Source organism: Marmota monax, unplaced genomic scaffold (genome assembly GCF_021218885.2).
Source record: "Marmota monax isolate L192 unplaced genomic scaffold, Marmota_monax_Labrador192_F-V1.1 WCK01_AAM20220418_F8-fsc00432, whole genome shotgun sequence".
Lineage (NCBI taxonomy): Eukaryota > Metazoa > Chordata > Mammalia > Rodentia > Sciuridae > Marmota > Marmota monax.
This window is the reverse complement of record NW_026693953.1, coordinates 358,075-374,368: the sequence shown is the minus strand read 5'-3', so window position 1 is coordinate 374,368 and position 16,294 is coordinate 358,075. Positions and strand designations below refer to the sequence as shown.

The 16,294-nt window shown below is 37.2% G+C and overlaps 2 protein-coding genes across 4 annotated transcripts in view; both read left to right on the top strand.

The window, feature by feature from the left end:
• The window catches only part of Ddc (dopa decarboxylase), a 121,107-nt gene extending 120,454 nt beyond the window's left edge, over positions 1-653 (top strand). For both annotated transcript variants that reach the window (XM_046463916.2, XM_058585452.1), the window contains exon 15: positions 222-653. The gene's annotated coding sequence lies outside the window, so the exon portion shown is untranslated. The remainder of the gene's footprint in view (positions 1-221) is intronic.
• Positions 654-5,018: 4,365 nt separating this feature from the next.
• Positions 5,019-10,926, top strand: Fignl1 (fidgetin like 1). 2 transcript variants are annotated; one of them, XM_046463920.1, is made up of 3 exons: positions 5,019-5,077; positions 7,478-7,598; positions 8,154-10,926. In XM_046463920.1, the coding sequence occupies exon 3, from the start codon at positions 8,164-8,166 to the stop codon at positions 10,192-10,194; it is 2,031 nt and encodes a 676-aa protein (XP_046319876.1). In that variant the 5' UTR covers positions 5,019-5,077; positions 7,478-7,598; positions 8,154-8,163; the 3' UTR covers positions 10,195-10,926. The 2 variants fall into 2 exon arrangements, with proteins under 2 accessions (XP_046319876.1, XP_058441434.1); XM_058585451.1 differs by lacking the exon at positions 5,019-5,077 and having other exon boundaries at positions 7,331-7,598.
• The last annotated feature ends 5,368 nt before the right edge of the window (positions 10,927-16,294 follow it).

The following is a 16,294-nucleotide window of genomic DNA, read 5'->3' as shown; positions in this document are numbered from 1 at the left end:
AAGAGAAAGTAGGAGCTGTTTCTATTTTACAGAGGGTGGGAAATTAGAAAGTCTATTTGATGTTGATAAAATTTGTCAGTTTGTTAATAAAAGTTCCTTTCTTTCAATTCAAACTATTTTACATTTACAATTGACCTCCTTCACTGGAGAAATAGTATGCAAATTTTTATTCTTTATTTTCTTAATGTAGCCATATGCTCATTGTATTTTTTTTTCTATAGAGATGAAAAGTTGAAAGGACATATATCTGAAAACTGAAATAAGAAGAAAATAAATATCATCCTGATTCTGTGGAACTGAGTCTGTATGTGACCTCCCATGTCTGCTCCAAAGTTAACCAGACACCTGTCATTATGTCTTTTAACATTAATCAAAGTTAATCAGACCTGTCATAGTGTCTCATCAGTGAAGAAATATTTACTATATGGAAAGTTTATCTCAGTGACTACAGTTTTCATTTCTTATTTAACTATGGTTTTTCATGATTAAAAATCATAAGTTTTCATGCTTTTGAATCAATCACTGTGGCAAAAGAGGCTTATTGAAATATTTTCCAGGGCAGTCTATGATCATAACTAGAGATTATACCTGTGCTCCTAAATTATCCTGTCATGTGACTAAATGCTTAATAAACAGTTGATGTAAAATGCTAATTGTGGTGGGTAATCATCTTGTTCTACATTATATCAATGGAATCTTTTGATATAAACTTATTCTTTCAACTAGCCCAAAACAGCATTCTTGGATATTATCAAATTCATTCATTTTTTCAAACATATGTTATTGAGAGCCTTGTATGCATTTTTTAAAAAAAAAAACTATTCTAGATGCATTCAAAAGCACATCTTACTTGGAGATGACTTCAACTTCTAGAGAAATAAATTCAGAACACTAGACAACCTGGATTCAAACAATGAGCTCAAGAGTTATATGACTTTCTGGGCCATGGCTTTCTTGTCTGATGAATCCATCTGCAATATTGTATCATGACTAATAAGCAATGGAAGAGCACCCATAGAAACATAAATTCTAATAAGGATGTGGTATTTATTGAAATAAGTTCCTATCTTTATTTGGAACCATTTTTCTTTTAGAAACATGTGTTGTTATTCTAAGGTTAGTTATTATCCTCTAGATAATAACTGATAACTATGTAAAGTAATTGAATGATATGATCTGTTATTCCTAAATCTGGAAATTCACCAGATGCTATGTAGTTCTCCATTTGATTTTGGGAGGATATTTGTTCATCAGTGAACCAGATCTGAGTTCTGTCATGGGGTGGGGACATGGGATGGTCCATTAGGCTCCACTGGGGTTATATGTGGTAGAGTGTGTGTGGGTGTGGAGACCTCAGATCATTGAGTTGAGGCCGGAGCACCTAAATTTTACAATGAGATGTTTTTGCACCTGAGTGTGCCCTTGTGTTAAGATTATTGTAGCCTGGCAAGATTGCTGTAGCCTGGCACAGTGATACACACCTATAATTCCAGTGGTTCTGGAGGCTGAGGCAGGAGAATCACAAGTTCAAGACCAGTCCCAGCAATTTAGCAAGGCTCTAAACATATTAGCAAGATCCTGTCTCAAAATAAAAAATAAAAAGGGCTGGGAACATGGCTCAGTGGTAAGGCTATAAGACTCCAAGATGAGCCACTAGTCACTGTTATTAGCCTTCAGATTTTTGCAGCAGCTCCATCCAGCCTGGATCATAAATATACTTTGGGAAGATGGCTGAGACCTAAATTCAAGACAGGGGCCTAGGCAGAAGTAGCACTAGAGATATTGCACAGATGGAAGGCAGGAGATTAGCGGTCTTCCAACTTTAATTTGGAAAGCCTTCTCTGTAGCTCCAAAGATTGACTGATAAAAAGACAGGTCTATTAAACATGAAGAAAAACTTAAAAGTCAACCCATCAGCAAATGAAATATGTTTTCTTATAGGGGAGAGAATTCTCCACCATTGTGGAGACTCAAGTTGAGATGGGGAAAATCAAGGTTTGGGAAGTGGTAAGGAACATTCTTGCATGAGACAGAAGTTGGACTAGAAAGTAGGCAACCTTCTATGTAAGCCCTCTCTTATGCCTGAGATTCTGATATTCTGTGAAAATAAAAGAGAATTTGGCTACATTATTAAATAGCAAGATTAAGGAGCTTAAAATGTGGAAAAACTACAACAAGGTGGGTTAGTTTTCAGTACTAACCTCTAATCAGGGAAACCTCCATGTTACAAAGGGATGGCTTCGACATAATAACAACCCCAACACATAGGCAGTGCTAACTGGGGCCCAGGCAATGGTCTAAGTGCTATTTAGGCACTGACTATGTTTATTCCCAGCAACACTTGGTAGTGACTGGTGAGCTGCAGAGTAGGCACTTGAACCCTGGAAAATCAACCCCACAGGCCCTATGATCCTGTCCCTTTACAATTCCTCTGGTGCTATAAGAAGAGGTATTAGTTTCCTGGAGCTAATAACAAAGTACCACAATCTTGGAGTCTTTAAACAAGAAAAAATTATTCTCTTACAGTTCTGGAGACTAGAAGCCCCAAATCAAGGTGTCACCAGGCCACTTCACCTCCAGGTCCAACTTCTGGTAACCCCAGACATTCACTGGCTTCTGAGGAATCACTCCAATCTGCTTGTGCCTGCCATCTTCCCTCTGGGTATCTCTTCCTTGTGTTTATAAGAACACCAATTGGATGACTGACTTCCCTAATCCAGTATGACCTCATCTTAACTTGTTTAAGACTCTTTAAAGACACTATTTGCAAATAAGGTCAGATATACAGATATTAGGGGTTAAGATTTCAACATAACTGTGTGGGGGACACAATTCAACCCATAACATATCAAACTAGAAGCACCTAAGAGGACAGACTCAGGTTGGTAGCATGGTTCTGGAGGAAAATAACCAAAGTAGATTGTTCCTTCCCACTCTGCCCTGCCCCATATCAGGTGTTAAGTAAAAATTATAGGAGACCATTATTTTGGGCTGAGCTCCTTCACTAAGCCCCAACAGACCAGACCAAACCAAAATGGAGTCACTCATGCCAAGTGCTCTGTAATCAAACTGAAACTTTAAAGAAGTAGAAGATCCCCAAACAGACCAGTTCTTCCTGGAAACAGGATATTTACGGAAACTAACTGGAGAGAACTCAGTTTACCTGAGTCAGCAGAATAAGCAAGTCCCTCTACTATAAACCTTACTTGAAAAGTAACTTGACATAACCTGAGGTTAACCCATCAGTTCTTTTTCTATTGTCCTGCTTCCCTATTCTGACCTTACAAAATCCACCCTTCTGCTTTTGCCCAATGGAAGCACTCATTGTGCCTTTGACTCAACGTGCCTCTAATTCATGAACTGCAAATAAAAGCTAGTTAGAACTTCGGTTAAATTTGTGGGCATTCTGTCTTCTGACATAGGGAAAGGTACCACCTCCCAACTCATGGGTTCTGTTTAAGATGGTGATGCCAGGTATAGCCTCTTCGTATCCCTTTATGATTTTCTGTGCTGCTGATGAAAATCTCTCACTAGAATTGTGCAGTTCCTCTACTCCAGGGCAGCATGTCTTCTTTATTGGAGGGCTAAATACTGTCTCTTAATCCTCATTCTGCCTTCTTCCTCACCACAGAATTAGGAAGCTGAAAGGTTTGGGTTATCATTGGGAATCTAGCTACATTCAGGGAATCCCACAGAAAAGGAACTAGATTTAAATTTGATGTCTTATCTGCTTTCCTATCTCCTCAAGGCATTGGTCTCCCAAACCCACCTACAAACACATCTCACTAAACTTTTACAAAGTAAATCTCCTGGCAGAAAAGGATGCACATTATTTGGGGCCATACTATCCCTCTGTTCAAAAACAAATGAGCTCACTGAACAAACACTAGCATTATCCAGAGACCATGTTTACAGCATTCATGAATATGGAAATGAATAAATAGCTCCCAGAATCCCTCACACCAAAAGGACTGGCACTCTGTCTGCAGTAGGTGGAAACGTCTTCCCTGAAGGTTAACTACTAACCAGGAGAAGAAAAAAAAGAGTCTATTACACTGTGTTCTTGGAAGGAAAGACGAATATTTATATAGCTCAAGCTAGTGCTTTCATATTATGTTAAATTATTAGGATGCTATTACAACATGTCAGGTTTTAAAAAGATGGAAAAGTCTTGTATAGCATAAGGTTTTGAATCCCAGTAATGGCATTTTTAGTAACAATAAAAATTAAAGAAAAAAAAGATATCACATCTTCTGTTAAATGTCTGCCACGTGCCAGTTACTGCTTTGATATCTCCAATTGATTGTGGACTTTACAATAGCATTCTGAGTCACAGATTATTTCTGTCTGAAAGAGGAGGAGATAGGGAACCTGCTAATGGTCCGCGAGGAGAGAGATCCCCAGGCTACAGCGAAGGCAAGGGGTTGGCAGGCCCCAGGACTCAGCCTAAGGACGTCTTGAATAATTCCTAACTTAAACGCAGTCACTCCTCACCCCCCCACCCCCCCACCCCTCTTTGCTTCTAGCGCAGAAGGCGGGCGGTTTGCTCACCCAGGTGAGTCCTGGAAAATCACAAATCTATCGGAATCCTTCGAAATTTCATTCAGTTCTCATCACTACTTCTCTCTATTTTGGAGCACTTTAAAAATTTATGCTTCAACTTATTGAAACGAAGACACTTAAGGTAAATCCATCCACATCACTTAAGGTAAATCCGCCCCGGCTGGACAGATCGCAAGTCTCCGTTCGCAGAATATCTGCAACAAGTCTCCTTTATCAGAATGTCACCATCCAGCACCGCAAAAATAAATAAATAAACAAAAAGACAAGAAAAAGAAAGTGAAAGAAAGAATGCATGAATGAATGAATGAAAAGGAAAAGAAAAAAAAAAAACCCGCTCGCGGCCCCCCATAGAGCCGCGGCCTGGCGCGCGCCCCCGCCTCCGCCGCGCACGCGCCCCCGCTCGCACGCATGCACGCACGGCGCGGGCACGAGCACGTCACGCTACGCAGGCGCACGTCGGACCCCGCGCTTTTCGGAGGCTGAGAGCGACTCGGCCAGCTGCAAGTAGGCTGTGGTGAGTCCCGCGGGGTTGGAGACTCGGGCGCCTGGCAGGTAGTCTGCAGAAAAATCTCTGTGGGCCTGTGGGGCGCGAGCAGGGGCTCCGTGGGAGGCCAGTGACAGGTCAGAGTCCAGCAGGTGGCTGCGGATTTTCTTTTGGGGCTGTATCTTCCGTGCCCCATTCTTTCACGTTTGTCGTACGGGACGGTGGTCTTGGGAAGTTAGGATGAGGTGACGATTGGTAAACCGGAGTGGGCTTGGCGGCGGGCTGAGAGCGGTTGGGTGCGGTTGAGGACAGGTTTGGGGCTGTGTCTGCCACCGCTAACTTCAGCAAAGACTGGGAGGGCTGGAGCCATTATTGTGTAAATGTACTGAGTCTCAGTATCTTCTACCATTATCGGCAATACTCCTAGTACAGGTAGAACATCCTTCATCAGAAAACCCGTATTGCTGCAGAGTCTGAAACTTTTTGAGCCCTTACACGACATTACACGTGGAAAACGTTGCACCATGAAACTTTCCTTAACAAAATTGTTAATATTGTATAAAATTAACCTTCAGGCTGTGCTTATAAGGTACATATGTAGGTCTCTCCCTAAGATAGTTCATCTTATATATACACGTGTATTTATATATATACATATGTGTGTGTATACACCCAGTATTCATATATATATATACACACACACACACACACACACACACGCCACGAATTTTTTTATTTTCAGAAATCATAAACACTTCTGGTCTTAAGCATTTTGGATAAGGGATGTGCAACCTGCAGTAAGTCAGAGCTGCTTTCTGCTGGTCCCTGACCATATGTATTTCCTATAGATTGAGGCAGTCGGTTAACTTCTGTGGTGAGAAAGAAATGCTAATATCTCATTGTGAAGAATAATAAGACATATTTTATCTATTGCTGAGAAGTGTTTTGCAGAACTAAAAGACGGTGTCAGCTAGTTAGTTGCATTTTTTTTAAAAAAATATGTGAAAACAGACACACATTAAGAGACCTACCCAAGGTCAGTGCTGGATGATAATGGAGCCAGTATCTGAACATAGTCAGCCAGTATTCAGATCCTGTGCTCTTATTTCCTGTGCTATTTTTGCCTTTGGGAAATAGTTCTATAAAGGACCTATACAGTGTCTGCCATATGGTAGGATCTGTACCAGTACTCTATTGCTATTATTTTAGTGGATACCAGATAGTCTAGGTTTTGAGAGAATGTAAATGTGATAGAAAAATAGTTCCTATTAGCAGAAGCTAACTATCCAGTTTGGAAGGCAAATATATTCAATGGATAATTAGAAAATTATAAATAAAGGGAATTTTGAAACAGTTCTTATGTCAATGCTAATTAACCATAATTTTTAAGTCTAGGAAAGGCCATAAAAGTTAAATTGACTTAGAAATGGTAAATAGGATAAAACTGCCATTTAGTAGTGATGGCCAGTTTTGGGTTAACTGTCTTTATAATTGTTGGATAGATAATTGAATTAAAGGAAGAAGAAAGACTTGGGAGATGAATATTGAAGAAAAGTTGATAACGGAAAGGAGAAAGGAGAGTTTCCTGAGAATAGTGACTAGAACTCTGAGAGGTTGGAATTATTCCAGGATTGCACATGATAAACTGGAATGAAGTCATGCAGAGGAAGAGGATTATTATAAAAGTTGTGGAAATATTTATTATCGTAATTGTGATAAATATTTTCCAAATTATTTCTCTCAATTTCTTGATTCCAGTATTGTATAAAGGAGATTAAAATAAGAGCAAAATGGTATGCTGAAAGCAGGGTGACCTGCTTTTCAGGAGGAATGCTTGCATAGTGTTGATTCTAATTTATTAAGCTTTAAAGCTTTAAATAGATTAGTCTCAATGGATGTTAAGTTTCCTCTTTTTTTTTTAAACAAAGATTTATGAACACCTATCTATAATGTGACAAATGGTTTGCAAGGCATTGTTGGATGTGCAAAATTGTATTGAACATGGCTCTTGCACAAAAAGAATTTATTGATAATTAAGCTATACCTCCAGGTAATTTGGGAGGGAAAATTTAAAATACTTAAATTCTTAATTTTTAATTTATTGAAGTACTCTTAGGAAACTGAAAAGATTTCTCATAACTTGTTTTTGTAGGTAAATTCTTAGGTCCAACAACATGATACTTTTATCTATGATTCTGTTCAGGTGTAAATATGAAGAGGTTGATGAAAATAACCTGAGAAAAAATCTAAAGTAAAAAGCATTTTGTAGTAGACGATTTGGCTTGTTCTCATAATTCATGTGTCATAACACTTTCAATTGTTAATACTTTATGTGAAATTGGGAAATTGTGATTCTGCAACTTTTTTATGTGATTTATTTATGAGTAAGTCATTAAAACATTAATTATTCCATATTTATGATCTGTGCAGCTCAATCTGTGACATTTGGAAGCATCAAGGAACACTAAGTACATGGGAAAGTGCACAAGCACCCAGAATGAAACTGTATATTTGATTGTGGCTTGATTCATAACTGTCTCTGTGATTTCCAGTAAGTTTCTTAACTCTCTCAGCTTCAGTTTCTACATTTTTACAATAGAAATAGCATTAGTAGTTTTCAGACTGTTTTCATATTCATTACTGACTTGGTTGTCAAAATGGTTCCTTTCACTTGACAGATAAGGAAACCCAGAGATAGTAAAAGCCTTGCTCAGTCTATCTCTTATTTTATTTATTTATTTAAAGAGGCTACATGTAAACTCTGGTTTGTTGTCTGTATCTGCCATTCCTTTGTTCTTTCATATTGCCTTTCTTTTGGTGATTAGTTTTAAATTTTTTCCATTTAAACCTTACAAATGCTTTTCTCTGTTTTGGGGGGAAATTGTTATATAATTAAAATAGTTTTACTCATAAAAATCACTATAAAATCTTTAATTTTGAGATTATATTAATATATCTTTATATTAAAAATTTATATATATATATATATATATAAATAAAATCCAGTGTGCCTTTCTTACCAGAGATTTTTTAAAGCTACATTCAAAGCATTGTGTTTGTTTTCTTCTTGCTACTGATTTGTTTTCATTTTTGCCATTTGTTATAGAAACTCGAACATGCAGACCTCCAGCTCTAGGTCTATACATCTGAGTGAATGGCAGAAGAATTACTTTGCAATTACATCTGACATATGTACATCAGTACAGAGGGCTGATGCGTATCGTGCACAGATATTACGCATTCAGTATGCATGGGCAAACTCTGAGATCTCCCAGGTCTGTGCTACCAAATTGTTCAAAAGATACGCAGAGAAATATTCTGCAATTGTTGATTCTGACAATGTTGAAACTGGCTTGAATAACTATGCAGAAAACATTTTAGCTTTGGCAAGATCTCAAACTAACAGTGAAAAGTGGCAGTCTGGGTTGTCAATAAATAATGTTTTCAAAATGGATAATGTACAGAAGATGATGCAAGCTGGCAAAAAATTTAAAGATTCTATTTTGGAACCTGGTGATGCATCAGTAATAATCCACAAGGAGGTTGCTGCCTTTGATCTTCCTAAATTTAATGTTCGTGGAGCTCCTGGAGAGGGTGACCTATTACCTAACTTAATTCATGACACAGATAGGGTCCAAGACAACCCAGGAAACAACCCTTTGAGGTGCCCTCAGGTTGTCCAGCCACCTGTAGTGACTAACACCACCACTAAGACTTGTTGCATGTCTTCAGTGCCTTTAGGTGAGTCATCCACTGCAAAAGTACATGCTGCACCATTATTTGGAAATGTCAAAAAGGAAAATCACAGCTTTCCCAAAGCCAACATAGGACTAAATATGTTCTCATCTAATCAGTCTTGTTTTCCTTCTGGCTCTGAAAATCCACGGGAAAGGAAGGGTTTTTATGATTCTGGAATCATTGATACCCTTTCCAATCCAGTACTGAATAAGGGTTTTAGTAAAATGGAAGATAATGGCCAAAGGGAGGATAGCAATCTGCCCACCTTTAAAACTGCAAAAGAACAATTATGGGTAGATCAACAAAAAAAGGGCCACCAACTCCAGCGTGCATCAGGGTCTTCCTATGGTAGTGTTAAAAAGTCTCTGGGAGCTGGTAGATCTCGAGGGATATTTGGAAAATTTGTTCCTCCTATACCTAAGCAAGATGGGGGAGAACATAATGGAGGAATGCAGTATAAGCCTTATGGGGCAGGAACTGCAGAACCAGCACATCCCGTTGATGAGCGTCTGAAGAACTTAGAGCCAAAGATGATTGAACTTATTATGAGTGAGATCATGGATCATGGGCCTCCAGTACATTGGGAAGATATTGCAGGAGTGGAATTTGCAAAAGCCACAATAAAGGAAATAGTTGTGTGGCCCATGATGAGGCCAGACATCTTCACTGGGTTACGGGGACCTCCGAAAGGAATTCTGCTCTTCGGTCCTCCTGGGACTGGTAAAACTCTAATTGGAAAGTGCATTGCTAGTCAGTCTGGGGCAACATTCTTTAGCATTTCTGCTTCATCCTTGACTTCTAAATGGGTAGGTGAGGGGGAGAAAATGGTACGGGCTTTGTTTGCTGTTGCAAGGTGTCAGCAACCAGCTGTGATATTTATTGATGAAATTGATTCCCTATTATCTCAACGAGGAGATGGTGAACATGAATCTTCTAGAAGAATAAAAACTGAGTTTTTAGTTCAGTTAGATGGAGCAACGACATCTTCTGAAGACCGCATTCTAGTGGTGGGAGCAACAAATCGGCCACAAGAGATTGATGAGGCTGCCCGGAGAAGATTGGTGAAAAGGCTTTATATTCCTCTCCCAGAAGCTTCAGGCAGGAAGCAGATAGTAATTAATCTAATGTCCAAGGAGCAGTGTCATCTCAGTGAAGAAGAAATTGAATGGGTTGTCCAGCAGTCTGATGGATTCTCTGGAGCAGACATGACACAGCTTTGTAGAGAGGCTTCTCTTGGCCCTATTCGCAGTTTACAAACTGCTGACATTGCTACCATAACACCAGATCAAGTTCGACCCATAGCTTATATTGATTTTGAAAATGCTTTTAGAACTGTGCGACCTAGTGTGTCTCCAAAAGATTTAGAGCTTTATGAAAACTGGAACAAAACATTTGGTTGTGGAAAGTAAATGGGACACTTGAAATTAAAAGGTGGCTTCTTTGTAGTACAGTCTTTTTTGGATTTTAGCATAGAATGCTGGGAGTGTACTAATTGCTTTTTTTAAAAAAAATCTGAATTGTACCTCAAATAAGAAAAACAATAACTCAGATTTTTATGATCTACATAGCTTATGTTAATACATGTTTTTGCCTTCCTATTATTTAATGTGTAAGCCTATATAAATAGAATGAGAATGAAATTTTTGTTCAGTTTCTGTGAAGTCATTGAAGATGTATAATATGAATAGTAAGCTCAAATAATCTGAAGATTGCATTTAGGATATGTCTGATTTTATTCACTTTTTATTGAAGAAAGTTCTGTCTGAAAGCCCCATAATTTTTAATGTTGGCTAGTATAATGGTTTACATTCAAAGCAACATTGCTTACTGTTTAGATAGATTTAAAATCTCACCAAAAATTAAAATGAAAGTACCAGTTTTTACTTTCTTCTGCTGGACTGTAACCTATTTTGTGATTTTCTTTCCTTACCAAAACAAACTAATAAAAACATGTTCAGAAATGGCAAGGTATAATCTAGTATCAGAGACATATCCACATAACCAAAAGGTGAATAATAATATATTTTTTCAGGGGATGTTTATCATTAATATGGTGTTTATCATTAATACTATATCTGATATTACTTCACAGCCTGTAGCATTGCTCTATTTAAAAAATAAATGTTTTCAGATTTCTATAATGGACCATTTTTTATAAATACATGTTCATGTACAAATAAAACTGATCACTTTTATATTACCACTTTGGGGTACACATTATTTCTTTTTTTTTAGTTGTTCAAAACATTACATAGCTCTTGACATATTTCATACATTTGATTCAAGTGGGTTATGAACTCCCATTTTTACCCCATATACAGATTGCAGAATCACATCGGTTATACATCCACGTTTTTACATACTGCCATACTAGTGTCTGTTGTATTCTGCTGCCTTTCCTATCCTCTACTGTCCCCCCTCCCCTCCCCTCCCCTCCCATCTTCTCTCTCTACCCCATCTACTGTAATTCATTTCTCTCCCTTTTTTCCCCTTTCCCCTCACTTCCTCTTATATGTAATTTTGTAGAAAAATGAGGGTCTTCTTCCATCTTCCGTGCAATTTCCCTTCTCTCTTCCTTTCCCTCCCACCTCTCATCCCTGTTTAATGTTAATCTTCTCATGCTCTTCCTCCCTACTCTGTTCTTAGTTGTTCTCCTTATATCAAAGAAGACATTTGGCATTTGTTTTTTAGGGATTGGCTAGCTTCACTTAGCATAATGTGCTCTAGTGCCATCCATTTCCCTGCAAATGCCATGATTTTGTCATTTTTTAGTGCTGTGTAATACTCCATTGTGTATAAATGCCACATTTTTTTTTTTATCTATTCATCTATTGAAGGGTATCTAGGTTGGTTCCACAGTCTAGCTATTGTGAATTGTGCTGCTATGATCATTGATGTGGCAGTATCCCTATAGTATGCTCTTTTAAGGTCCTCAGGGAATAGTCCGAGAAGGGCTATAGCTGGGTCAAATGGTGGTTCCATTCCCAGCTTTCCAAGGAATCTCCATACTGCTTTCCAAATTGGCCGCACTAATTTGCAGTCCCACCAGCAATGTACAAGTGTGGGGTACACATTATTTCAGCAGAAATTATTTTAGGTATTTTTTTAATATAGAAGTGGGGATTATATTAGCATTCTCTTACGTAGTCTGCTCTTTCAAGTATATTATCACTTTCCATGTTAACAAATGTCTACAATAGTCTATAAGATTGCATAGGAGTCCATTGATTGGATGAACTGGATAATTGATTTGATCTTCTGTTAGAGTTCATTTAGGGTAAATATTAGGGTATCTTTTGTTTATTATAAACAAAAATATGTTGACTGTCATTTAGTGATTTTGTGTGTGTGTGTGTGTGTATACACACATAAATATATATACAAATTTATATATATAAATTTTTTAGTAGAATTCTTGGAATAAGAATATGCATATTTTAAAATCTTTTAGCATGTCTAAATTGTCTTCTAGGAAAATAGTGCCTGTTTAGAATTTTCGTATGTACTAAATGAAAGGGACTGTTTATCTGCACTGTGGAAACACTGGGCAGTAGGCAGTTTTAGTTTTTTGTTAGCATTCTTTTCCCGTTCATTCCTTCAAAAATTGAATGCCGGAGTGTTCTAGATGCTGAACACAGATCACTAAACCATACAGACATGTATGCTTGTTTTACATTCAAGTTCTAATGTTTTGTCGAATAAACACTGAAACTTGAGGTGGAATTTGAAATATTTTTAATAGGTGAATTTAGACCTTGTGTGTATGTGGATTTTTATAGAATATAAATAAATTTGGGGGCTGGGGTCGTGGCTCAGTGGTAAAGTGCTTGCCTAGCATGTGGGAGGTGCTGGGTTTGATTCTCAGTACTGCATATAAAGAAATAAAATCAAGGTCCATTAACATTAAAAAAAATTTTACTCTGGGTTTGCCTTTTTATACTGTTTTAAAAACTTTATAGTTGCAACTTTTAGTTTTCCCCTTTGCTGTATGATTGTCTTTTATCAGAATGTGGATGTTAAACTTTATGTTTAGTTTTTAGTTATATTTTCTAACATTTTACATTTTTAATACTTTGTCCCATTTCTATATAAAAACAATATAACCTTGGATTCTTGCATATTCTTAGTCAAGAAATTCTCTGTAGTTTTTCTTTCCTATTATTTATTAATTCTCTTTAATAAATAATTAAGACTTCCATCCTCTGGGGTCTTTCAATCACCCTAATTATTTAGATTTATCAGCAATTGCTCGCTAGGTATTAGCAATTTATTTAACTCTGTAATTTAGTCTTGGTGTTAATAGTTTTTTTCAACTACAATTTATGTCAATCCTGACTTTCTGTTCCTATGATCACCAACCATGGGGCTACTTTCTCTATTCAGAGATTAGATTATGTACAAGAGAGAATTTCACCTCATCTTGGATTAGGCAGAGATCATGTCTCTCATTAGCATGTGAAATGGATCCTTCCAAAATAAGTATACTGAGTAAGAATCTAAACCTGAAATGAGTGGTCAAGTAGGATAATTTAAAACTGGAAAGAAAATTTGAGCTAGGGTAGTGACGGTTGTCTACATAATGTCACATCAAAGCATTCTTTCTCTCATCCCTTTGTAATTCTGTTTCTGAGGCAGTTAGTTGAGTAAGGACTGGGAGCTCATAACCCACTTGAATCAAATTGTGAAATATGATATATCAAGAACTATGTAATGTTTTGAACAGCCAACAATAAAAAATTAAAAAAAAAAAAAGATTGTGAAGATATGGTAATCTTGGATTATTTTCTCTCAAGTGTCGGCATTATATCTCTAAGCCATTGTTTGAGAAAAATGAATGCTAACCTGACTAAATGTCCTTGAAAGTTAATATTTTTGAAAAAAAAATGCACATTTTACCAACATGTCCCCTGGTTGTGGTACTAATTCTTCAGAATTTTGATAGGAATATAGTTGTTTATCCATTTTTATAATATCAGCCATTTATTTGCTAATTTCTGGGTTTTATTTTATGCTTAGACAATCATCCATTCTATATTCTAATTTTTTCTTAATTTGAGTCCACATTAATTTTTTATTTTTTAACTGATAAAAATAATTACACATGTTGATGTGATTTTTCATTTATGCATACATTGTATAATGTTTAATTCAGGTTAAACATGTCTGTCTCCCTAAACATTTTTCATTGTTTTCATGGTGGAAACATTCAGTTTCTTTCTTGCTTTTTGAGATATACTGTACTTAATTGTTATCCAATAGTTACTCTACCTTGCTATGCTGCACCAGAGAGTCTCACTCATGTTTAGTGGTAACTTGGTATCCATTGAAAACCTTTCCCCATCCATCTCTCCTCCTTATCCACCACTTTCCCCCTATCCCTGCCACCTCTAATATCCTCTGTTCTACTCTGAAGTTCCAGATAATATTTTTTTTCTTTTATTCGTGCATAATTGTTGTGTTCATTTGGACAAAATCATACATGAATGTAATTCGATTTACTCCATTTCAGTCCCCAATACCCCCCATCATCCCTTCCCTCCTCCCTTCTATTCTCCTTACTCTTATTGGTCTCCTTTCACTCATTTATTTATTTTTGATTGGTGCTTTATAGATACATATAAAGGAATTCACTGTGGTATATTTATACATGCACATAGTGTGATTTTGTTAAGTTTATTCCACATTTCCTCCCTTTCCATCTCCTACTTCACTGTCTTCACTACATTTTTATGAAATCTCACCACCACCCCTTTTCTCATTTTACTCTAGCTTTTGCATATGACAACAAGTATTCGAACCTTGATTTTCTGAGTTAGGCTTATTTCACTTAGCATAATGTTTTCAATTCCATCCCTTTCCCAACCAATGTTATAATTTCATTCTCTATGGCTGGATAAAATGCCATTGCATGCATATATATATATATATATATATATATATATATATATATATTGATAGCATTTGGGATGGTTCCATAATTTGGCTATTATGAATTATGCTGCTATGAACACTGATGTGGCTGTATCACTATAGTATGCTGATTTTATTTCTTTTGGATAAATATCAAGGGGTAGGAAAATGGTCTTCTTGTTTTATTGCCCTTCTTTCTGGAGTGGGGTGATAGCTCATTGTTTTGATTTGCATTTTCCTAAAGACTAGTGTTGAACAGTTTTACATATACCTGTGACTCATTTGTATGTCTCATTTGTATTTGAAAAATGTCTTTTTTCCTATTGTTTTTTTCTGTTGTTTTTGTTTAGTTCCATGTATTACTGGTTGTTGACCTCTTGTTTGCAAATATTTTCTCCCATTTCATAGGCCTTTTCTTCATTCTAATGGTTATTTTACTGTGCAAAGCTTTTTTTGGGGGGAATACTTTGGCTCATTAGAGAAACGGAATGGGAAAACATGAATCAAGCATATATAACATGCTATTGAATAGATAAACCATTTAAGCAAAGGGAGAAAAGAAATAAAGTCATTTAAGGTGAATTTTAGGTAGCCTGCTGTGGTTGAAGGATGCCACGAACATTGGTGCTTGACAGTAGCTGAGTCAGGAGTCTGTTATCAGCAAAGTGCCTTCTGACAAATGGAGTCTACCCAGGTTAGAGAAGCCCAGGTTTATACATTAAATATTTATACCCAGAAATTTACCAATGATTTAGGGGAAAACAGGCAGGTCCCAGGTTCTTATGGCCAGGGTCAGCTCCCTGATAGCACAACAGGTGCAGAATCAATGCAGAGCAAAACCTTGTCCCCACTTCCCCCTTTCTCATGCCTACCAACTGCTCTGAACTGTCAGACCCAAGTTCCCATCTCCAGGTGTCACTCAGACTTGCAGTGCCAGAGAGAGCCTTCCTTTTGGTTGGTCCCAGTTTTTGGTGTCAGACTTGTTCCTTTGTATTCAAGATATGCAGAAGTGCAGCTTAGCCTTTCCTTAAAATGCTTTTATTTATAACTACGCCAGCTCCCCAACAAACCCCACCTTTTTCAAAAATAAAATACTAGTTTATTAAGATGTTGTATGGAGATTACTATTTAAGATATAGACTAAGCTACAGATTCGCTTTTCCTACCCTTGTGTGCAAAATTCTCATTGAAACGAAAAGACAAAAGTAGAGTAGAAGAAGGAAAGAATGGCCTTTTCAAATGTGATATTTTAGGTATTTCTGAGTTACAAGGCAAATGATGAGTAGGTTGTTGAAATCTCAGAGCTAAGAAACCTACAGTCTAAAAGCATTGTGGGAAGGCCTGCTGATTGATCTTCAGCACAGTGCCCAGGCTGCCCTGATTCAGGCAGCAGAGCAGGCTGTGAGCCAACAGTCTGGTATTTGAAAGGATTGTGGAAACTATCCTGGGGACTCATGTCCTATTCTGTTCACATTGGAACCAATGGGAAGCAGACTTCCATAAGTCAGGCATGATTTATAGTATCCTTATTTTTATGGGCCCTGTGGCCCAAGAAATGTGTCAAGATGTCAGTTAACTTCAGATTGTCGCATTACACAG